This window comes from Argiope bruennichi, chromosome X2 (genome assembly GCF_947563725.1).
Source record: "Argiope bruennichi chromosome X2, qqArgBrue1.1, whole genome shotgun sequence".
NCBI lineage: Eukaryota > Metazoa > Arthropoda > Arachnida > Araneae > Araneidae > Argiope > Argiope bruennichi.
In genome coordinates this window covers 88,814,977-88,839,595 of record NC_079163.1, presented here as the reverse complement: position 1 = coordinate 88,839,595, position 24,619 = coordinate 88,814,977, and the positions used below count along the sequence as shown (strand labels likewise).

General features: G+C 29.0%; 1 protein-coding gene across 2 annotated transcripts; it reads left to right on the top strand.

Annotated features, from left to right (window-relative positions):
• The first annotated feature begins 398 nt into the window (after positions 1-398).
• Positions 399-23,527, top strand: LOC129960384 (trimeric intracellular cation channel type 1B.1-like). Of its 2 annotated transcripts, none has more exons than XR_008783585.1 (6): positions 399-643; positions 3,618-3,774; positions 7,256-7,440; positions 8,259-8,346; positions 21,246-21,611; positions 22,728-23,527. XR_008783585.1 is itself a non-coding variant. In XM_056073800.1 (6 exons), the coding sequence occupies exons 1-5, from the start codon at positions 523-525 to the stop codon at positions 21,550-21,552; spliced, it is 858 nt and encodes a 285-aa protein (XP_055929775.1). In that variant the 5' UTR covers positions 399-522; the 3' UTR covers positions 21,553-21,585; positions 22,728-23,527. The 2 variants fall into 2 exon arrangements, 1 of the variants encoding a protein (XP_055929775.1); XM_056073800.1 differs by having other exon boundaries at positions 21,246-21,585.
• Positions 23,528-24,619: the final 1,092 nt, after the last annotated feature.

The window sequence follows — 24,619 nt, the reverse complement described above, 5'->3', positions numbered from 1 at the left end:
ACATAATAAGCTATATCTCACTGCATAAGATGTATGAAAATGGAATTACACTAGTACTAGAGTTTGCTATGTTTTCTATCCTGTATGTAGCAATTAAAAATATTTTGTTGTCTACCTTCACTTTGAAAAAAACAGTTTTTTAATTCAGATAAGTAATGTCTTCAGATCTTCTTTTTGAGATTGGTTTTAAACTATCGCCAATAGACCATTATTTATTTATATTGATACATAATTAAGAAATAATCACACAATAAATATTTTTTTTTAACGAATGACTAGCTAATAGATCTTTGTGCATTTAAGGGGTGACTTAATTAAACAAAAACCGAAGAAAACTTAAGCATATTTGGCAGCCACCGCCACGTTCAAATTTTTTTCATCAGCGTTCGTCTGCTATGCTTTCTTATGCATGCGCTTTAGGACAGTTCTTACTGAAATTTGTTGAGACGTGGGATCTTGCATCACAATTATTTTTAATTCGTTATTTAATTATTTTGTGATTTTCCATAATAATAAGGGAATATGGATCCCGAAGCATTTTTAGAAATTGCTAATCAAATATATCGTATCCAGATGTATCCATTTTTCGAAATCGCACATTGTCTTGTAACATGCATATCGGTTAGAGAAGATTTGGCTAGAGGTTTCTATATTTTGAGAATAATTTTATTTTGTTACATTTATTTAGGCCTTGGAGGAATGATATATACATTCCTCTAATAATTAGTTGTTTTTGTTTGTGAAAATATGATTCATATAATAAATCTAGTATGCTTTATATGAAACTAGTTTTTACTACGAGTTTTTTTAACACACATCACTTTTAAAAATTATGTTTGGGTACAAATATATTTATTACTAAGAAAATTCTAACGCAGTTGCTATTACTACAAACTCTTAATTTGAAATTATATGTGATTACTACCAATAAATTTGAAAAAAAAAAAATATTTAATACAATTTACTAAATCTGTATGAAACTCATTTTGAAGTTTTTTCTCATAATATTTAATTAACATCCTTTTATTTATATTGTTACTAAAATATGGATATATTATAATAAATACTGGCACTAATCATCTATTTATGCTATTGCATAAATTTTTATGACATACAAAAAAAGGGCTAAATTGAATAAAATCAGTGTTTAAAAAACATTTATTTATATGAATTATTTTCGTAAATTTAATAATGGGAATTCAATAATTATATGAACATACTGAAGTATAAAATCTTTTTTTAATCAATTGCATTTAATAATTTTTTTTTTGTTATTGTGTACAAATTTGTTGAATTTACCATGATTTACATTTTTATAAATTTCTCCATTTTAAACTATTTAATTAAATATAAGCTTTATATTATAATTTTTATTCATAAATATATTTTTGTTACATATTAACAATAGAGTAATATAGAAGATTTATTAAATTATTAAACATATTTTGGCTCAGTCCTGACCAGTGAATTAAACTCCTCTCTAAATATTTATTCAATTTAGTGTCACATAAAAATTCTTTAAATTAAACTAAATTAAATCTTTGAAATGTTGATTTTTTTTTTCATTTAATATCTCTGTTAAAGGAAGGAAGGAATGGAGGTTTGTTTTCTAGTGTATGCTCCTGAATGAGTTCTAAGTTTGTGCCGGGTTAACAAAATCAAATGCCTGTTAAAAGATTTTTTTTTTTTTTTAAATTTGTAAATCATAGGGGGAGGGGGAGGGAGCTAAAGTATTACAGTTCTTGATAAATTAACCATGATTCTTATTCCCTTACTTACAGATAAAAGCATCTAATTATTATGACAAATTATAAAGAAATAATAAATTTCAAATAAATAAAATATTTAAAATTATTATTGCACATGATCTTTTAAGAGAAATGCTGCTATAAATGTTTCAACAGATTAAAAATAAGAAATTATCTGTAATTTATTCTACAATGGTTTTATTTATTAAGTATAAACATGCATTGTGAGCTATTATTTCATAGAATTTGTTTTCTTATCAGCAGGCAAATCAGTTAAAAATGCTGCTACAGCTAATTTAATAGCATTTTTTTATTGAGCTGCCTACAGCTGTGTTCAACCTAATGGCATTAGATCACTGCTTAGATCAGAAATTTGCAACTATCTCTACCAGAAGGATTGCGGATAGAAATCATTAACTCTCTTACAAATTTTAAGGCTTCCAAAAATTTTTGGTTTTTGTATTTGACAAAGAGTGCAATATATATATTTTTAAAATTATTCTTGAGCTTGCAAAATACTTTTTAAATAATATAAAGTTTTTACTGGAAGGATCTGTCTTATTAGATCTTATTAATTGATTCAATTATATTAGATCAATAAATACATGAGAGTGTGTGAGAGAGTTCTTATTATTAAATAAAAATTCGGTTACACATTTTGCATTTGTATGGCATCAAATGCTATACCTTTATATTATTAGAGTCTGGATCCTATAAATTATTGAAGATAATACAGTATTGAAGCTTTAGAAAAGACTAAATAGGAATTTAATACCTTTGAAGCTTAAAAATTATTTTGCTGAATTAATAATATTAAATAATATTTTTAATCAATCATATTGCAATTCAATGAATTGTGAATTCAATGTATAAATCATATTGTATTATGATTTTCAATGATATCATATTGCAATTCAATAAATTATGAATTCAATGTATAAATTATATTGTATTATGATTGTCAATGAATTAATTATGTAAATGATGTAGTGTTCTATTTATTGAGAATTAGTGGTCATTTTTTTGGGCTTCTCTGTAAAGAATTTTATAATTCCTTCATGTTATAAAAAATATTTGATTTGTTTCTTATAAATTTTAATAGGTTGGTTCATACATTTGATGGAGGGAGGAATGATAATATAGTTGAGGATTATATTTATTTGCTTTAAATCATTATCTGTTATTTTGTCTTAATTCTTTTCATCATAAATAAGAGTACAATATCTAACGTAAAATTATTATTTTAAAAATAAAATACTGACTTAAATGTCATAGTTTACTCCTTATTAACTGATTCATGGATATTTAATGGCTTTTTGTAGTTTCTCCATTTGATAAATTCATTATGTACTCCAAATTTAAAAGGAATTTCTTTCATTTGAAAGCCGATAAATTCGCTATTAGACTATTAAACAGATACTGTGATAAAGTATATTTAATTTTCCTTTATACTACTGGCTTTGGTGTAGGAAAAATGTCTGGTTTTTTATGGATTAAATCTCAGCTCTAAATTTTAGCTTAATAATTGATAATTTTGGAAAAGTGATAGTAAAAGTTTGAAGCTTTTTTAAAGAGGCTTCTATTTTAATATTTTGTCTCATATATTTATATAACTAATCTTGAATCAAAATATTATATGTTAACCTGTCGCTGTTTTTGTGTAAAATGCAATAATGTAGTAATTAGTGAATGCTTGACTATAGGTATAAAAAATTGTTCAGATTCAAAATTTATTATTTTATTTAGTGTTTCAGAAATATAAAGAATCATGCTTTACTTAAAAATATTAATAGTTAATATAAAACTTTAAAGATTTCTGATGTGGAAATGGGAATAAGAAATATAGATACCTTTTATATTTATTTATAGATGCTCATGTGCTTTCTCGCAAACATCCTCTTGCTTGTTGGATTGTTTGTATGGTAGCTATCAATGCTGGATCTATATTAACCAGTTTTCTTCTCGGTGAACCAGTTCTTTCTGCATTTAAAAACCAAAATTCTGTGTTGCTTGCTACCGGAGCATGGTAAATAATTTTAACTTCTATTGGAAAAGTAGACTAAAATGACCAAAGCAAACCAATTCTTTTAATCCATGCTTCTTTATGAACTATAACTTGAAATTCAGTGTTAATTTGATATTCTCTAAATATACTTATGTATATTTTGGTAAATATTTTATTAATGTGTGATCCTATTGCTTAAATCTTACTAATAATTTTTGCATTAGTCTGTTTTCCATTTATTTGCAAAATGCTATCTTTTAAAAATTACGATATATTTTGCAATTTACTACTAGCTATTATATATCATGATGCTATAAAAGGTTATTGGTTGTGAGTGATTAAACAAATATACTATAGTCAGTAACAAATCTAGTTGACTAGGTAAGATGGCGAGAGGGGGCTTAGGAAATGTCTCTCCATTTTTTTTCCAAAAGTCAGCATTTTGGTTATGTCTATCAGCAAATTTGAAGCAATATAACTTGATATTTTGTTCGACACATCAGCAACATTTGGATAGATGTGATTGCTGTGTTAAAATAATTGAATTCATCATATAGACTCAGGAAGAAGGAAAAAAATGAATATCTCATAATACTGCTTTTAATTGTTATTTATTATGCTGATTTATTACATAATCTATGTGATTAATCGGCAAACAATAATGATGCTAATGAGAAGCAATAATATTGAAATGAATTGAAAGAAAATTCATAATTATATGTTGAAACTTACTCATTGAAATAAATTAGTTGGGAATAAATTTGGTCTATTTTTTCCTTAGTTCTGACTTATTATATAACCAATGTGATTAGTCAGCAATCAATGATGATTCTATTGCGAAACAATTATATTGAAATTATTTGCAAGAAAATTCATACTCTTATGATAAAACTTACTCACTGAAATATATTAGCTCTGCTTATTAAGCTTTCATTCATCTCTGTGCTGTTGAAAAGATTAATTTTGAATATGCTGTTATCATGATTTTATCATTATTCTTGTCATTAATTCTCTTTGATATTATGAAGTACTATCTAGAAATTCTTTAGGATATGAGTCTGCCAATATACAAAAAAGAAGGGAGGGATTTTTGATGCGCTTAATAGTTGTTGCTCTTAATGGTTATCTTCTGTCTGTCTTGTTTTTAATACAGTTAAGTGTAATATAAAAAGAAACCTTTCATAAAATTATTTGGAATTGAGTTTTAAATTTAGTTAGCTAAATTAATCATTTAAATTTAAATAAATGACTTCTATATACGACTTCTGGCAGAATATATATATATATATATATGACTTCTGGCAGAATGAAATCTAGAATGATGCCTTTTTCCTTTTAGAATGTTTTTGTTTAAGTGTTTTGCAATAAATCTTTGATGTCTAAAACAGAATAGAATGGAGCAAAAGAGAACTTCAAATTAATCAGAATTTTCTAACTATGCCAGCTATTTAAAATTACCAAATGTTCTTCCTAATATGGATATCAATTTTATATTTACACTATATTTTAACTAAAGTTGTCACATGTAAAGTAAACATTTCATAACATTTGCGCCAATCACTTTCGATTGAAAATTTTTTTATTATCATATTAGTTTTCTTTTTTCATGAGGACTGTACTTTTAGTCGACAAACAACATAGTAATTCCTCAGATATTTTGAAATAATTATCATATTTTAAATATGCATCTAAAAATTTAATACTTTCTAATAATCCTTGAAAACTTCTTGTTAATTCACAAAATCTGTTTTTAATTGTTCTGAATTAGAGGTGAAAAAAATCTAAATTGCAAATTATGCATAATGACTATTCCCTCTGCAATTATTATACTTAATAATACTCTTATAAAAACTTCTGATTAGAACAAATTTAATCTAGATCATCTTATTTGAACCCTTTAAAAAAACATGCCATTTGCTGGAAGGAAATTTAATTATTCATCAGAATTGATAAAATCAGTAATAAATTCTCATTCAGAAATGTTTTCAGAAGAATTAGAAAGTTTATGTGATGAATTTCAAATGTTTCTAGATTCAAGTGGAAAGTACTTTAATTTCATGTATATTTGAAAAGTAGATGTTAAGTGTCTTATCTTCAACTTCCAAAAATGTTCATCTCATTCTGACATCATTTTTGTCTTCAGCACACCTTTTGAAAAATAATGTAGTGCATTGAGATTGTTTTTCAACCATATTTCAATGGAAGCAGCGTTTGAATGAATTAAGGTTGCTCTTTTCTTTAAAATATATATTGATAGTTTTGCCGTTTGTGATGTTATTAAGAAATTATCTCAATTTAAGTTCTGTGGAATAAAAGAGTAGATTCCCCCTCCCTAGTCTTTTTAGAAATTGTTTGTAATCTGCTGTTATTCATAAGAAATAAATTTATCATAATAGTAATTTTCTTTTTGTATTCATTTTTACTCTTGAAATTATTTTTATATTTTTATTTTCCTGAATACTTTTTAGAATTTATTTTTGTCTGTTCCCTCATTATTTTCTAAGCTCTTTGATCCTCTATGATAGATTGATAAATCTTATAAACAATATAATCTTCCAATTTTCAAAAAATTGAAAGTAATACTCTATTTAACATACGAACACATCTCTATATTAGATTCCATCATGACTTCGTCATTTATAGCATTTCATTTCCCCCTTCCCTCCAAAGTCAGATGCTCACATATTATGCAGTAGTAATAATGCTGAGTGTATAGCATCATTACTTGTGAATGATATTCTATTTCTACTTATATGAGGGTACAGAAAGAAACTTAAGAAATTAAAGTATTATCATTTCAAACAGTTTTTATTGACCGAGCGTATTTAAAACTAAATACAATGCAAGATAGTTGAAATATCAATGAATTATAATTGATATGTCAAAAATAACAATTAATTATAAATACTTTAGAATCATATTTTGCTTTAATTAACTATATGTAACTTCTGTATTATCATTTGAAATTTCATTGACTATAAATTATGCTCATTGTATATAAAAATTATCAAAATATGTCACACAATAATTTGAAAGTCTTGAATTAATGCATGTCTTCTACATTGACTTAGCAATAAGATGGCAAATGTAATGTATATAGGCATCAGTCTTATGGTGTATCATAGACAAAACATTAGTGCATTTATGGCATATTTAAAGCTAAATATGAAGATAGCATAAATAAAATATCATGTTCTAAGTGTCATTTACTCTCACAGTAGGATTTATCTTTTATTGAGAAAAATATTCAGGCTACAAATAGATATTCTGATATTTTCCATTCTTTGATTGCTCAGTTTTATTAAATATAAATTTAAAAACACCATGAAACATTGATAACCTTTCTCCTTCAATGCATGTGCACATATTTTTGCATTTGGAAAGCTTATGATAAATAATTTTTTTCAATAAGTTTGCAATTCTTGAATGTATGTGTTAATTGTTTCAAATACTAGTTGTGATTTGCTAAAGCTAAGTTTATTCATTATAGTATTGTTTACAGGTATATGGTGTTTTACTCACCTTTCGAAGTTGGATATAAAATTTTAAAATTTTTACCTGTTAAATTGGCACTTAATATCATGAAGGAAGTGGTGCGTTGCAGGAAAGTTCATGATGGTGTGGTTTATGCTGCCAAGATCTACCCAAACAGTTATTTAATTATGATAATAATTGGAACTGTGAAAGGTACTTATTTATTTTATGTTATTTATAAAGTTTTTGTATGTATTCAAAAAAGGTAAATTAATTATTTAAAAACATAGGCTTTGTTTACTATAAAAAGTTTAACATATGTTTATATATTTTCTATGATATATTTCTTTTAATTAAGTAGTGAGGATCTCTATTTTTTCCAAATGCTTGCAATATTACTTCCTTTCTTTGCTTAAATTATGTTAAAATTTCTAAGATTCAGAATATCCTTGTATTTAGTTGCTGTAAAAAAAGTGTAGCATCATGATCTATCATTAATTCAATAATTTATCAATAGTGTGTAGTTTAAGCATTGAAGAATGATAGATTAAAACAAGCTATTTTATGTGTTAAGTTCTTTTTATTTATTAAGCTTCAAAAATGTTAATATTTGGGAAAAGTTAATAGTATTAGATCAGACCAGTTTTAGAATTTAAACTACTTCTGAGTTCAAGTTCAAATATATCATTTGTTAAACTTGGAAAGTAATATTCACTATTTTTTGCCAGCAGGATTTCAGATGTAATCGTAAATAATTGCAGATTACACTGTGAGCAATGCTCTGAATTGCTTAAGAGGAATGTATTTATTATGTATTTATATATTTATTATGTATGTAGACATTCCTCGATTTTTATTATTAAATTGATGTAGAGATAATATGTAATTTTGCTGTGACTTATAAATCGTTTTTAAAGTTGAAATATAACTAATTAGTCTTTTTTAAAGCATGTATTTTTTGAAAAATAATTTGCTTTTGAAAACATGGAGTAGTTATGTATTAGTATTCCAATGTACATTGTTTTTAAAAGGTAATGGATCAGCATTTTTGAAAGTATTTGAAAGACTCCTACGAGGTGTGTGGACACCTGAAATCACTGAGCTACTTATTATGAACTTGTAAGTATAATTCATATTCTTTAATATCATTTTTACAGTATGTGTAGTTGAGCTTCTATTAGAAAAATTGTATTCACAATCATTTCTAGGATTTTTGGAAATTGTAGTTCTTTCTTGAAAAATTGTAATTCTCTTTCTCTCTCTTCTTCCTACTTGGGATTTATCATTTTATTTTCTCAAGTTACTAATTTAGAAAAGGAAATTGTATTCGGAAATATTTTAGAAACTGAATTTCATAACCTGTATGTTTTACTCTTCAATTATGCTTTGAAAAATAAATTATCAATTTTTAATTCTTTTTGCTTAAGATGTTAAGAATATGACATTAGATGCTGAAAAAGGATATAGTATAGGTGTATTGTTTTTAGGATAACTTTTTCAATAACTTATATAAAATCAGTCGCATTATGAAATGAGGGGGAAATGTGACATTACTTGAAAATTGTATATAATAATTTTTGCATGTGTTTCACATATGAATGAATATACTGATAATAAGATCCACTTAAATGATTAAACATTTGTTACTTCTTCCAATTTACTTCAGTAAAGAGTAGTAATATGTGTTTCCAAAATTTCTGAAATATGATTTATGAAAGCATTTGAATAGTCAAACTATTACCAACTAAATTGCTATATATTATTCTATACAGTATTACATTATTGTTATATTGGGAATATTTACAATTGGTATAGCATTATTAGAGGAAACACTATTTAGCTCATGCATCTTCTTATGGTATGACTTAAACTTGTATGATCTGTTATCATTAAACTTTTTCGCTCATGACCTCCTGATCTCTCTTTTTGGTTTCTGCGTAGCTTTACTTTCATAGGAATGGCAGGCTTTCAATAGTGTTTCAGCTGATAGCCCAAAATTCAACTTCCCTGGTCAGATTCTGACCCTTGTACCAGCAATCAAGTACCTAAAAAGAACGAAAACACACACACACACACACACACACACACACACACACAAAAAAAAAAAACCCCGTCTTCCATTATCTGTATTTTTGTTGACATCATGGTGCCACAGTTCGTCATAATGTGGGTTTCGACTTAAATTTCTTCGGTCAAAAGAAATTCCAATTACTCATCTTAAGTGATAAACCGTTTTGGCAACAACGTGATCATAAATTGAGAAACATCTTGAACGGAACAAATCTGCCATCTTAAACACAATAATTTTTAGACAGATTCAGTTTTGATGAAGAGAAAATCTTTCTGAATAGCCATTACATTTTAACAGAATAGTCAGTTGGGGGGGGGGGAAGTTATCAGAAATGATTTGATCGTAAATTCGTCTCACCATGGTTCCTTATTTTATACTTTGACATGTATCGATCCTTCAGGGAAACCAATCTTCTGAATATCATATTATAATTAGACTTTTTTTAAGGATCTTAAAAGATTTAAGAAGTTTAGATTTCTTAATCTTTTGCGTTATTTGGATGTCTTTAATTTTGTTATTAATCTGCAATAGCACTTTCCTACGATGTTAAACTTTTCCCCACCTTTGACGATGAATTTGGCGATTTGTTTCTGAAAAATGCAAAAACTATGGCGATTTTTCTATGAGCAGCCGATTATTGAGATGCTTCTTGAAAATTCCATATCCTTTTCGGAGACTATAAAAAGCGAAAGCGCTTATATGCATTGCTAGCGGGTGCACCGATCACTGTGTTCTGCTGTTATTTAATCGACGATTTGCTGATTGCACGTGTTTTGCTACCTGTGTTTTGTGTTCTCTTGCACTGTACACCTCAGGACGGATTTCTACAGAGGCTTCGGAAGAGGTTTGCTGACGGGGGGAGGGGGGTGAAGGGCGACAAATCCAGCGGGGGGTTAAGGCAAAATTTCTCTGATTTGGTTTCAAAATAACGTCATAATAATTAGTTTTTACATTTAATTAAAGAAAATTGTTATGTAGCTTTTTTTATTTAGATACAGACCCTCTCTTTCATTGCTAATAATTTAGAAAGATATTTGTAAAAAAATGTTCTCAGTTTCTTTACTGACCATCAAAAGATTGTCAATATTTGAATCTTTTTTTTAGGGAGGGGGGACTTTTAAGATTTACTCGCACTAATTTTGTAAAAAAAAAATATGGTATGTCATTACCTCAAATTCCTTTATATTATTTTACGGATTAAAATAATTATAATTTTCCCAAATAAGATGTTTATCTAATTAGGAAGTTAAGTAAATTCGTATGTCGAGGGGTTAATATATTATATATGAATATTCTGTGAATAACTATTTTAATCAAGGCATTTTTATCTAAAGTCTATTAAAAATTTAAAAGCTCCTGAAATTATTTATATTTTGCCACAAAGTGTAATTGAAAGAAAAAATGAAAAATGAAATTTTAAAAAATACGTTTCCCGATTACCTAGTTATAATACTGAATGCAGAATCTGAGGAATCTAGGTCATAATTTATTTAACAAATTTAGTGCATACTTGGATAAACTCTTTTAGTGTAGTTAAAAAGCTACTATACCACATATATTTATTTTTTATCATTTGCAGTCGGTAATATTTCTTTAGTATATTATAATTGTAGCCTTTAAATTAGGTTGCAAAAAATAGATATTCTACTGTTAAATAAACGAGTTATAGTTACACAATTTACTTATTCCAGTGCTTTATAATGAATTCACATAATCTATCTACAGTAAAATAACTCTTTTAAGCATCATATTGCTCAAGAGTGTCGAGAGAAAAGAATGTTTTATTAAATTTTGTTTAACCATTAACTAGATTTTAATCTGAGAATTTTCACAGTGAAATAAATAAAATAAATTTACCAATTCATTATTGAGGAAGTAACAATTAGATGAATAAAATGGCGATTAATTTTAGAACTATTATTCATTGAATTCTGAATTATGGAAACTTCTCTATCGCTCTATTCATGTATAATATAAAAGTATATTTCCTTAATAATTCCACTTGCAAATAATCAAAATAATAAATGAAAATATTTTTTTAATAACTTATGATACCATCAGCCGAAAGATAAAGAATAATCGGCAAAAATACGACGTCTTACTCACTTGCCACTTATTCTGCCAAAAGTAATGCAAATTATAAGCCTTATGAACGACATTTCAATAAGATGTCTGAAATATACCTGAAATGACTTCCATCGCATTCAGTTTATAGTCGATCGCCTAGAAGTTCTCGGCAGAATGAGATATCTTATTCACCTTGTCGGATATATTGCCAAAAGTAATGTATATTGTAAGCATGATGAACGGCATTTCAATCAAAACGCTGAAAATCTGCGGATTCAGCTTCTTTGATATCCATCGCATAGCGTTAGTAGTCGTCTGATCAAAAATTGTACGTAATGTGCGGCATCTAATTGAACTACCACCCTGTCGATTATTTTGCCAAATATACTCAAACCGCTTTAACAGTTACTTGATATTTCGACTATTTACTACTTATTAACTTTAAAGTGGATTTCCAATTATCATATTTGAGAATGTGCAACTTTCCACATCCATTCTGAAGTGGGAAAGACTTTTGCCGACAAAGCTCTCAATCTCGCGCTGACGAGGCAGGGGCAAGCAGTTGCCGACAGGGGGAATTGCCACCTTACTAACGCCACCTCTGGATTTCTATAACAATATCACATATTTTATATTTGTTAGGAGGTTTCCGTATTACTTCTTGTATTTTTAAAATTTGATATTTAACTTTTTCTTATCGTAAATCAATAAAATTAGAACAAATTCCCTTTTCAATTGTTTCTTGAATTTTTAAATCAGTTGTTTCTTTTATTTTTATTCATACAAGTAGGAGCAGATCAAGCATGTTGGGGGTCTGTTGTGCTAAAGTTCTGGGGAACCCTCTGAAAGAATCGCACATATGAACTTGTAAATTTCGACTTCTTAGATATAAAGTTTAAAATAAATTTCGCTGATTTTTATTCCTATTTTTAAACCCTATAATTTCTTTTTTATTGGGTTGGTGCATAATTATCAGGCGTTCTCGAACTCTATTTATTATGAACAAAGAAACATAAAAATTCAACAGTAAAATTTTTAAGTGATTAATCCGGAGCATAGTCACCATATATTTCAATAACTGCTTCAATAACCGAACAATGGTTGAATGGTTCACATCGAAGTCGTTCACATTCATCGGCCAGCATTCGAGTTGTCAAGCTTTTGTCTCCTTCCACGGCTACCAAAACTGCCTGGTCGTCGAAATCCAACGGTCGACCTTTTACTGGCTTATCTTCTAAGCTACTGGCGCCAGATTTGAAACGGGCAAACTATTCCCTACATTCACTTTCGCTGATTGTGGTCTCACCGTTAGCTCGTTGAGATCGCGAAATGACTGCGCTGCTTCTCATTCTTTCTCAAAGTGGTATAGTATAATATGACGAATACGAATATGGTTATCAACATGCATTTTATAACCTAAAAGAATATTTTCTTTCATAAGTTTATAAAATATTGTAAATTTTTATTAAAATACAGCGAGTCAAAGAAATGCCTGATAATTATGCACCAACCCAATATAATTTCTCTGTTGTTTTATTTTAATTACTTAGTTGATTAGTTTAATTAACTTTGTTGATACTTTAAATACTTTGAAATCAGTAAATGAATGTAAGAAATTTACACCTGTATGAATGTACGAAATTTATACCTGTAAATCGCATATATAAATATTTATATTAAGTATTATTAAGGTGTATGTACACACTTGAAACTTCGAAAATCGTTCAAAATATCGAATATTTTTTTATTGCTTAATAATGTTCTCTGATCCTTGAGCTTTCAAACGATACCAAGATGTTGCCAATATTCCAAATATTTCTCGAGATATAAATATTTTTCTTGAATTACTTTCATTGAAAACTCTAGTTACGGTGTTTTTAAAACTCATTTTATGAAGATTGATATTTTCCCACTATGTTGCTTCATTCAAACAATCATAACTCAACAATAAATTAACTAAATACAGTTATTTATATATCAAAACAATCTGTATGAAATAGAGGATGTTTTGTGCCTCAATCAAAGTAATATTTATAGAAATAAATTTTTAATAGCTGTTTAAAAGTTAAAATTACAGAAAAAATCTCGCTTTTTCTATTCATCGTTGATGAAAAAATTGTAAAAAAATAACTATCTATTTTTATAACTTGATTGAGGCAGACAACATGAAGACTAATATTAGGCATCATTTCCAACTAGAATTATGTATCTGTACAAATTAGAATTTAAGAAATATGCTAATTAGCTCAAAATATTATTTAATTAATTAATAATTATTGTAATATGGTTTTTTCTCACTGAAATGAGTTTAAACATATATTAATAACCTACTGTGAAAAAATTGGATTTTTAAAGTTAAAATTAAAAAAAAAATCTTCAAGTGTGTACGTACACCTTAAAAAATGATTTATTATTCATTACATGAAAGAAAGGCATTTTCCAAGCAAATTACTTTGATTATAGTTGTTAAATAAATAAATAAATATTCAAATAATTAATTTGATTTTAAATGCTGAAATAGATAAAATAAGAATGATGAAAACAAGAATTGTAGGATTTAATTTTTCGTACCAGTGTAATCGATGCACCTCCCCCAATTTTTTTCGTTGTTTTTCTTAAAGGACCACAATCTATTATAAATCATTTTACTTCTTCCTTTTTTAAGTATGGAAAATTTAAATACAAAAGAAGCGTATTTAGAAAAGGTAATCCATAAAGTACTTTAAAGTAAACGAAAGATTGAAAGCAAATTCGAATCATTTTGACATTTGCACGGATTAGTACAAAAAAAGTGAAACTAGATTATTTTGTTCTACTAATCATGATAAATTAGTACATTTTTAGATACCTAAATATTGCCTTTTAAAAAGATGAATTTTAGGAATCGAACATAATATAAGGAGCATTCAAAAAGAAACGAGCCGGCGTCTGGAATGTGCGAACTGGTAACAAAATTATGGTATCGTTACGTGTGTAACAAAACGTGGTTCCTAAAAGAGCGTGGAAGTTGACAGCTCGCCGCTAGAGGGTCAGGGTGCATGCCACGTGACTACAAAGCTAGCAGAAGCCGCGTTCCGACGATCTGCGGCCTTACGGATTTGGTCATAAATCTGCCAACTGACCCATTGTATGACCATCTTCACCTGTGGATGTCGGTCCGGAGTTTCCCACAAATTGTCGGAAACTGAACAGACATCAAAGAACCCCGGGAAACGACAAGAGAGGGAAAGTGGCCTGTCTCCAGACGCGCACAGGTCGTTGGAACGGAGCTTAACACGGTCATTCGCGTTGTAAGCAGTGAAATGGAGGCGTCAAAAATAGAGCAAAGAGATATTGTTCGTTTTGTGACAGCGGAAGTAATAGTAAGAACAGACATTCATCGAAGAATGTCTCCTGCAAGGATCAAGGCTGGGCACAAGCATTTCAGGGTAAGAATGGTTGTCTCTAGACGATGATGCACGGTCTAGAACATCAAGCTGCTTTACCCATGACATTGTCCAGCTGGTTGATGAATCGCCGAGTTACGGTAAAAGACTAGCCACCTACGTCGGTTTGAGCGTCGCAAGTGTTCACACCATCATGAGGGAAAGACTGAATTGGTGCGAAGTGTGCGCCAGATGTGAGTAACCCACAGTCTTCAACCACAATAGGAAGCATGTCGAATGGCTTACTGTCTTGATCATCAGCAGCGCCTTTCCAGGGCAGGCAATGAGTTCCTGGCACGAGTGGTGACTGGAGAGGAGTCTTGATGTCATCTCTCCGAACCAGAATCGAAACGACAAAGTTTGCAGTAAAAACATACAAGGTTGCCTATACTAAAAGAACCCAAAGCCATCCTCAATAATGCAGGAAAAGTTATGCCGATGTTCTTTAACCTAGACGGCTCCCTTCTGATAGACTTCATGCAGTACGGGGCAACAGCGAATGCCCACCGTTACTCGCAAACCCTGACCACACTTCGCCAAGCGATCAAATCGAAGCAACAAGGCCAGCTGATCCATGGAGCATTCTGCTCTACGACAATGCAAGTCCTCATACGGCCAATAAAATCACGGCATTCATGCAGGTCCTCGGTCACCCTGGCTCTGAGCATGGCCCCCGAGAGGGTCACGCTCAGAGAGGCAAACGATTCTCCTCGGACGACGACATAAAGCAGCACATTCGGGACTGGTTCACAACGCAGCTCGGGAAATTTTACTTGGCAACCATTCACCACCTTGTGTGGCAGTAGCACAAGTGCCTCAACAGCCAGGGTCAGTATTTCTGACATACAGTAATGATTTATGTTCTTAGACCTCGGGCTCGTTTTCCTTTTTAATGTTCCTAATAAATGAAATTAAATTCTGTTATATAAATATATAAATTTCAAATCTTTAACTATTTCATTTATTAAATAGCATATTAATTTAAATATATTTAGAAATTCTTTAAATGATTAAATTTACTCTAACATATTTAGAAAAATTAGATAATTTATTAGTTATGATCAATACAAAATTTTCTTTTCTTTCTTTGAAACATTCTATTGAACGTGTTATTGAATAATAACGTTTAAAATTTGACAAAATTTATGCACTATGCTTTGAAAAAAAATTTTTTGTAAACGTTAATAAACTAATTATAAACAAAATAAGAAATCCAAATTTTTCCTGGATATTTCTGTAGCTCTCCTAGTGGCGGAAACATGTTTTCTCGCAAATCATATCCACTTATAGATGGGCATAAACGACTTATTTCGTCCTCTTCGGTTGCTTCGGTTTTATCCTACTTTGAATTTTTCTGTTGAAAACGCCGAAGACATCTTTTTTCGCCTTTTCCGTTCTTGTTTAATGAGTTCTGTGACAGTGACTGATTACCAATTTTAAATTTTTAAGAAAGACTAGCAGGAGGTAGAAAAGAACCCATTTGCACTGACCAACGATTTCTTTACCTTGAATATGATTACCGTGGGAAAGGATCTATGTTGCTTTTAGGAACTTAGAGAAGAAGTTATTTCTTAAATTATTATTATGGCATACAAAATTTTATAAATACGACCCTTCATAAATAAAGCAAAACGTTTTTGAAGATCTAATGTTATGAAAAGATGTGACTAAATATTCTTAAAAATATATTGTTTGTCATCAAAGGAATAACAACAAAGAAAAATAAAGCCCCCCCCTCCTCTTTTATGTAAAAAAGAAAAAAACTTCTTTGCATCAAATTTTATCCTTAGTATTATATCTTCTTGGATGGAAATCTCATTGAGAGAATAGAAATGTGCCTCAAGAAGTCACGACTGCTTTGTTAAATTTATATTTTGTCAGAAAAATGTAATTTTCTTTATTCATAAATTTTTCTTCTCTTTTCGAGTACTGAATAAATTTGTTTTTGTTTTTTAATGCAAAAACCATGATTTTCAACATACTGCACCAAAATGTGAAATTCCTTCTAAATAAGCAAGTACTGAATAAAGTCTTAAAAAAATAATTTTTATTTTCACTACCTAAAAAGAGGGGTTACTTCATATTTGAAATGCATTAAAAGCTTGAATTTCAGCTAATTATAATTTATGTTTAGAAAGTAGCAAAGAAAAATATTGAAAATCTATATTCATGTTCAACATATTATATGACTGATTTTGAGCCACGATAACGAAGATATATTTGATACAATACTTCCCTAGGACTTATTTTATTTGTTCAAGAAATAGATCTTTTAATGAAACATTAATTTATTTTTCTGTAGTTCTAAAATACAGATTGTTGCCGAATTCGACCGACAAATTCAGTGGGGTAATAGTAGGCATCAAGAGGATTAAGAATCACCATACAACATAGGGTCCCAAACGGCGTTTAGTAGGTGAAAATCGCAAACATCTAGGGAGTTCGAAAATTGTTGGAAACTGTAAAAAATTAATAAAAAAAAATAACAAATGATGTTTGAATTATGAATTTTCTTTTAAGCGAAAACACATTCTTAAAGGTTATTTTTCATGTAGGTAACATGAAGATTTGATGATCCAGGGGGTCATAAATTACTTAAAATGAAAAAATAGTTTATAACTCTTATCTGAAAAAATATTAAAACTTAAAAAAATAAAAGCTAGAAAATATAAGGAATTTCATGCCCTTTAATTTGATATAAGCATGTATTATTAAAACTGGAGATGTTTTAAGATATTCAAGAAAAACTAAAATGTGTACCAGTAACCATCGCTGCAACATCAGTTCCGATGTTTGCAGAGGGTGTTGTCAAATTCGAAAGATAAACTCAGAGAGTTGGTAGTTGGCATTAAGGAGATGAAAAATTACCATAAAACATAGGGTCGCAGGTGACGCTTATTCGGTGAAAATCGCAAAAACAGACATCGAGAAGGCAATGAACCTGGCGAAGAGAATGGCCTTATGAATGCGAGGATTAGGTAAAAGGTAATCGAGAAGAAGAAGACTTCTCGTATGTAAATTTTTCATGAAAAATAAAAGCAGCGAGCAAGTGTTCATTGATGAGCATTGTAGAATTGATGGTCGTTAAACTTCATTCGCAAACAGCATGTCAAATTTCACGAATGCAACTAAAATGTGCAGGTGTACCATCACGCATTAACCAAATATTCTGGCGTACAATTGTCGATATTACGGAGCAACGTGCTGCAAGAAAACAAGGTACTTTTCGCAACTGAGACGTTCGGGCAGAAGATATGGTCCCAATAAATGACCCAACCGATGTTAATATTAAACTTATGTGATGTGGGGATTTTCGAATGACCAATTATTTGCATTGTGCGTTGAAGACACCTTTTCTTGTAAATCAGGCTTCATCTGAGAATAGAACTTTAACAGAAAAGTGTGCATCTTCCAGTGTAGCATCAAGACCCAGCATGCGAACTCCATTCGCAGCGTGTAATCATCATCGCACAGGAATTGGACTTTCTGCAAGTGGAAGGGATGCATATTTTCAACACGCATAACCTTGCGTTTCATATCGAATACCCAGTTCAACTGTAACTGATCGTGTGCTTGTTGATGGGGTTTCGGCAAAGCGCTGCAAATCCTGTTTTCCGTGTCAGATGTGCACACACTGCGTTCTTGTCCTGCATTTGGTTTCGTTATTTTGAAGGATCCTGTCGCCCACGGCCGTCGATCGATATTTGAAAACGTGGTATGGTGCGTACAACGCCTCCCCGGATATTGCACTTAGTACATTCTTTGTGATGAACATCAATTGTCATCCGCTTAGCCGTAAGTTAAATGCATATCCGCATATTCCTCATTCCTGAAATCTGACATGTTTGTGAATGAAGTTTAACGGCCATGAATTCCACAGTGCTCATTAATAAATACTTGATCGCTGCTCTTATTTTAATCAAACGCATGGAAAATTTACATACGAAAAGTATTATTTTCCCCCACTACCTTATTACTAATCCTTTCATTCATAGAGCCATTCTCTTCACCAGGTTCATTGTCTTTTCGACGTCTGTTTTTGCGATTTTCACCGAATAAATGTCAAGTGCGACCCTATGTTTTATGGTAATTTTTCTTCTCATTAATGCCTACTATGAACCTATGAACTATCTGAATTTATCTTCCGAATTTGACAACACCCAATGCAAACATCGGTACAGATGTTGCAGCGATGTTTCCTGGTACATACACATTTTAGTTTTTCTTGAACCTCCCAATTTTCATACTGTATGCTTATATCAAATTAAAGAGCATAAAATTCTTTACATTTTCAAGCTTTTATTAATCTTCTAATTTTAATATTTTTGAAGATTAGGTTTTCAAACTACTTTTTCGTTTTCAATAATTTATGACCCCCTGTATCATCAAATCGGCATGTTACCTATATGAAAAATAACCTTTAAGATTCTGCTTTCACTTAAAAGAAAATTCATAGTTCAAGCACCATTTGTTATATTTTTATTAATTTTTTTACAGTTTCCAACAATTTTCGGACTATATTTTTTTTCACCTACTAAACGTCCTTCGGGAACCCTATGTTGTTTGATGATTCTTAATCCTCTTTATGCCTACTGTCACCTCTCTAAATTTCTCGGTCGAAGTCGGCAACACCCTGTATATTTATCTTTGGTTAATAAATATTTAGGGAGAATATTTTATGAAGTGATATGGATATGTATTAATTTTTTTTAATAAAATAACTTTGATATCTCTCTCTATTTTTCTTATTTAGTTATCTCGTATTTATTCATCCTTAAATACTCTGACAGCAAACAACAAGAAGAAAAAATAAAAAATAAATGGTAGCTCTTTTTTTTAGAGGAGGGAGCTCTTTTCTCTCTCTCTCTCTCTTTAAATAATTTTGGATAAAATAAAACATGATAAGGTAAAAAATTAGCATTGTATTAGTTGCAAATGTCACTTAATAAGTTTTCTCGAGCATTTGGCACTTCTTTTACATATTATAAAAACTGAGTAAATTAAATTTGACTTAAAAATTGTTTTAATTCTTCTCTTAATTTTTTTTTCCCTTTTAATAATTTTTTTTTTCTTTATTTTAATAATTTTATGGCTGGCGCATTTTCTGCGAGTTGCGAGAAGTAAAAATTGTGGAAAACGCTGTATAGGGTAATTGGACTTACAATTATGAAATTTGTTGCCGGTTACTTCAAAACTTTATTAATTTTTTTAATAAATTACAATTTATCGGAATTTTGATTGATTGAAAATATAGATATCACTTAAAAATCCAAAAGTTGCTTTTCTATTTTTTTCGAGAAATTATCGTAAAAGTTTAATAAATTGTTTAAATCCAGTTTTAATCATAACTTGTGACTATAAGAACTTGCAACAAAATAATTAACTAACGAAGTTAATTATGTTACAGAAAGCTTGTGCATAGTGAAAATAAGTTACAAATCAAAGTCAGTTTTAAAAACAAATCTAAAAACTGATAGTATGGTAATTGTTCTTTTTGTATTTCGGAAAATAGTATATGCTTCAGAAAAAATAAATAAATATAAATTTCGAAAAGTTTCAAGCATATTTAACAATGAATATTTTGCTTTGTATCAGAATATAAACAGGCTTTTATAAAAAAAAAATTATGAAATAATTACGAATAACTATATTATTGTTTTTATGTTAACTTAGACAGATTACCTCACGTTTGCTCCTTTGAATTTAATATTAATTACTTACATAAATCTAAAACAAATGAAATGAAGACGATTAATTTTTTTGTCATGCATGCTTCTACTTTAGATTTCTTAATTCTTTCTTTTTTTTTTCCTTCTTGCGCAATGGCTAGACATACGAATAATTATTCAGTTTTTTCTATTTTGTTTGGAGTATGTCCCCTTGTCACTTTACATGGTCACTAGCAATGACTTTGCCGTTATTTTGGCGGACTAACTGCATTCTACGGCTCAGACATTGTTTCCATCTGTAGATTGCATTATTTGTGTGCAGTTTTAATTTTATTTTTGTGCAGTTTTAACAGCACATTTATTTCAGGCCGCATCATCTTTTGGTACGATTAGGATGGCTGGCCATCATGAAGCATATTCATTCTTAACCTTCCAATCTTTCTCTCCTTGGTTTCTTCTCAACTTGACGTTTTTAGAAGCGACAGCGTTGTTTATTAGTAGTTCAGTGGGTACCTCATTTATAAAATGTCTTGAATTACAGCAGGATAGTCACTTTGAATTTTTTTTGTGATTATAAAAAGTCTTACTAAATATAAAAATTTCATTTGAAGTCACTTTTCTGCCTCTTTACTATTCAATTACATGATTTTTTTTTTTTTTTTTCAAATTCTGAACATTGTATATTTACATGCATTTCTTATAAAATTATTCTATTTTGTTAAATGTTTAGATGACTATTTGCTTTCAAAAAATTATATACTAAAATTAATATGATTTCTCCCTTAGTCCGACTAAGGCCTCCATTGCTGCTTCTGTTGTTTTTGTTTTGAACAAGAAGACGGAAATCATACCAGCCCCAAATACTCTAGTATATTTTGGCGTTGCTTTATTCTTCGTGTACTTCAAAATATCTTCAATGTTGCTTGGTATTCATGATCCGTTCGTGCCATTTGAAAACCTTTACTGCGCCATATTCTTTGGAGGCATATGGGATAAACTTAGTAAACCTTTTATGCAGGCATGTGGAGTCGACTACAAGAACAGTGAAGCTCTTAAGGATAGAAGACCTGAATCAGCAAAGAAAAAAGAATAAAAACATTGTGCTAGAAGTTTATCCAAATACATCGTGCTAGAAGTTTATCCAAATACATTGTAAGTATTTCTGTGAAAAATATTTGATTTGGTATGTTTCTTTTTATAGTTTTTTTTTTCATTTGTGTTTTTTGTGATGAATTATTCATAATAATTTTCTTATGATGTAAGATTTCATATCAGTATATTTATTTAATTAATATTAGATTTGCTGTGATAAACATATTTATTTGTTGTTGTGTTTTCAATCACGAATTGTATAATTTAAATTACATGAATATTTGATTTAAACTAGAATTTTTATTTCTATTTTTGATAATTCCATGCCAATATTCGTCTAATTGTTTCATATTGATTTAAATGTCTCATTTTTCTTTTTGTGCTTATATTTTAGATGTCTTTTTAAATGTTGTTTTGAAAAAAAAAAATGTTTAGTACAGTAGAATTGAAATTTTTTTTAAAAAAAATCCTTTGTCATTTAAAAATTAAAATTAAAATTTTGATTTCTCATTTTTATTGATAATATCGTGATTGATTGGTTACTCCTTAATACAATGAACTTAAATAAAGTAGTTGCTATTCTATTATGGAACTTGAAGCTATTCCTTTTGACATTTTTGAAAATTATATGAATCTTGAAGTACCATATTTAAAGATTAAAATCATACTCAAGTAAAATTCAACATAGAATATTTGCATTACAGCCATACGTAGCTTAGTGAGCATCTCTCATAACAAACGGAACAAAATGTTAAAAAAAAAATGGCTCTCTTAACGAGAAATGTTTCACAGAACGAATGATGAGACATCGTGACGTTACATACAGGATTGGCCTATATCTCGGATATCAGTCACTGTTGAGCACTTGTTAGAAGTGATTCCTTATTTTTGGACTGTAGAAGTTTTACCCAGATAGCATTGTCGAATGCGACTCCGAGGGATTTGAGCAAATTCTGGTGCAACATTCATCGACGATATCGTATCTTTGACTAATATTATGGGTTTAAAGGTAGATAGCAACGACATTGATGAACTAGTGGAAGAATATAACCAGAGCTATCGGAGAGCGTATGGAGCTTCTGTCTAATAACAATAAAATGTGTATGGTTGCATTTCTGTTTTTATTTTAATTGTATTTCTGTTCTTATTTAATGTATCAACTGTTTTCATTAACAGGGAATTCAAATGCAATTTTTATAAAATTTGGATTTCAAATTGCCTGCCAAAAACCTGTGAAAGCGCTGATATTTCTCTTGAAGAATGTCTCAGCATTGGTCATCAGAGTATGCAATGTGAATTATGTTAATTTTTTTTTAATGTAAGTGTTTGCAATAATTTATTCATTGAAAGTTTTAAAATATAATTTAAACATCTAAGTAAGTGCCATTTTCATATCATATATATTTGATTAAACATCGTTATATATGATATTTACATATGCTGTATCCAAAATTGCAAAATATTACTTAACATTCATTAGTGATGTAATTGGATTGTATGGAGACCTTGTCAAATATTTTGTTTGGGATCCATTTTTCAGTCTTGGAACATAAGAAAATAGCAGTGTCTTTGTAAGTATAACACCTGTGGGAATGGGTCCTGAAAACATGGACCCACTCTTCATACTCTATAGTTACATCACTGACTTACATGCTATGTTATCAGCTGATTGAGAAAGTTTATTCCCCTTTGTTTTAATTTTATAAATATATTTATCATGATGGTTACAATTTTTATAATTTGGAGTGTATATATTTTTTATATAGAATCATTGATGATCTATTCATCGAAAAATGGTCCAAATTATTATATTTTGCAAAATAACTTTAAAAGTGTCCCCAAGAGATATAAATTATAGACTTAGTATGTCATCAACTGTGTTAACTAGGTTAATTAATTAGACCTTTTCTTTCAATTATGTCCAGTGTATTCTTTTAATCTGTCTTGAGAGTTTCCTACTTTCTTGATAATTTACAGTAAAGTCATATTATTTGATTTTTATAATGTTAAATGGAATTTTTTAGCTTTTAATAAAATTTCATTCTTGTTAACTTTATAAAATATTTTTTAATCAATGTAAATTATCAGTAAATTCATATTTTATTTGTAAAATATTAGTAAGAAAAGTAAAATGATAACAGTCATCATTATATGCAGTATTTCTAAAAATATAAAATTATGAAATCCAAATTTATTGTCATTCAAGCAAGGAAAAATAACTAGCAAATATGATATTTGAATTTTAAAAGCAATTACGATATTTGAATTTTAAAGCAATTACGTTACTCTCTTGTTTGAATATATAAGGTTCTTATGGTCACAAAAATCATGAAAAAGCTTTAAATTAACATTGAATCTGAATTTTTCTGGCGATTATTCAAATCTTCTGCAGATTTAGTGGTATGTAAAAAAATGTATCATACAGAGTCAAACACTTATATTATGATGATAATTCATAAAACCAGATATTTATGTTTTCATATAATACATGATATATATAAGATTTTTCATATAATACATGAAATTAAAATGTTCTTTCCTTTTTAACATAGTTTAAGAATAGGCTATAAACCATTCACCAAACTTTTGAAATCAATCCTAGTATCCTATAGTATAGTTTCAAAATGATATGATCTAAAAATCAAATCGAAAAGATTTAATAAAAATTCCTTCTTGATATCTATTCAAACAAAGAATTAAAATTACTATATTATATTAAAAAAATTATTGTTACAATATGAATTCTGTTTTCAATTTGTTGATCAAAAGATTGCATCTATGTAATTAATATGTTAAACGATTTTTCTTGTCATTTTCACACATTCAGGTTATTTGTACTTTGCTAACTGGGAGAATTATATTTAGCTTCGATGAATACAAATACTTCGTAATTTTTTAAAAATCCTTCATTTTATTAAAACTTTGGAAATATTAAATTGTTTTTATGAATGTTTGTTAAGCATGATTTAAAAATACTGGCTTCTGTTATTAAAGCACGATTTAGCTATACTGACTAATGTTTAAATTTTTAGAAGTATTTATCATTAAATTTTCTGTTACTGAATTTT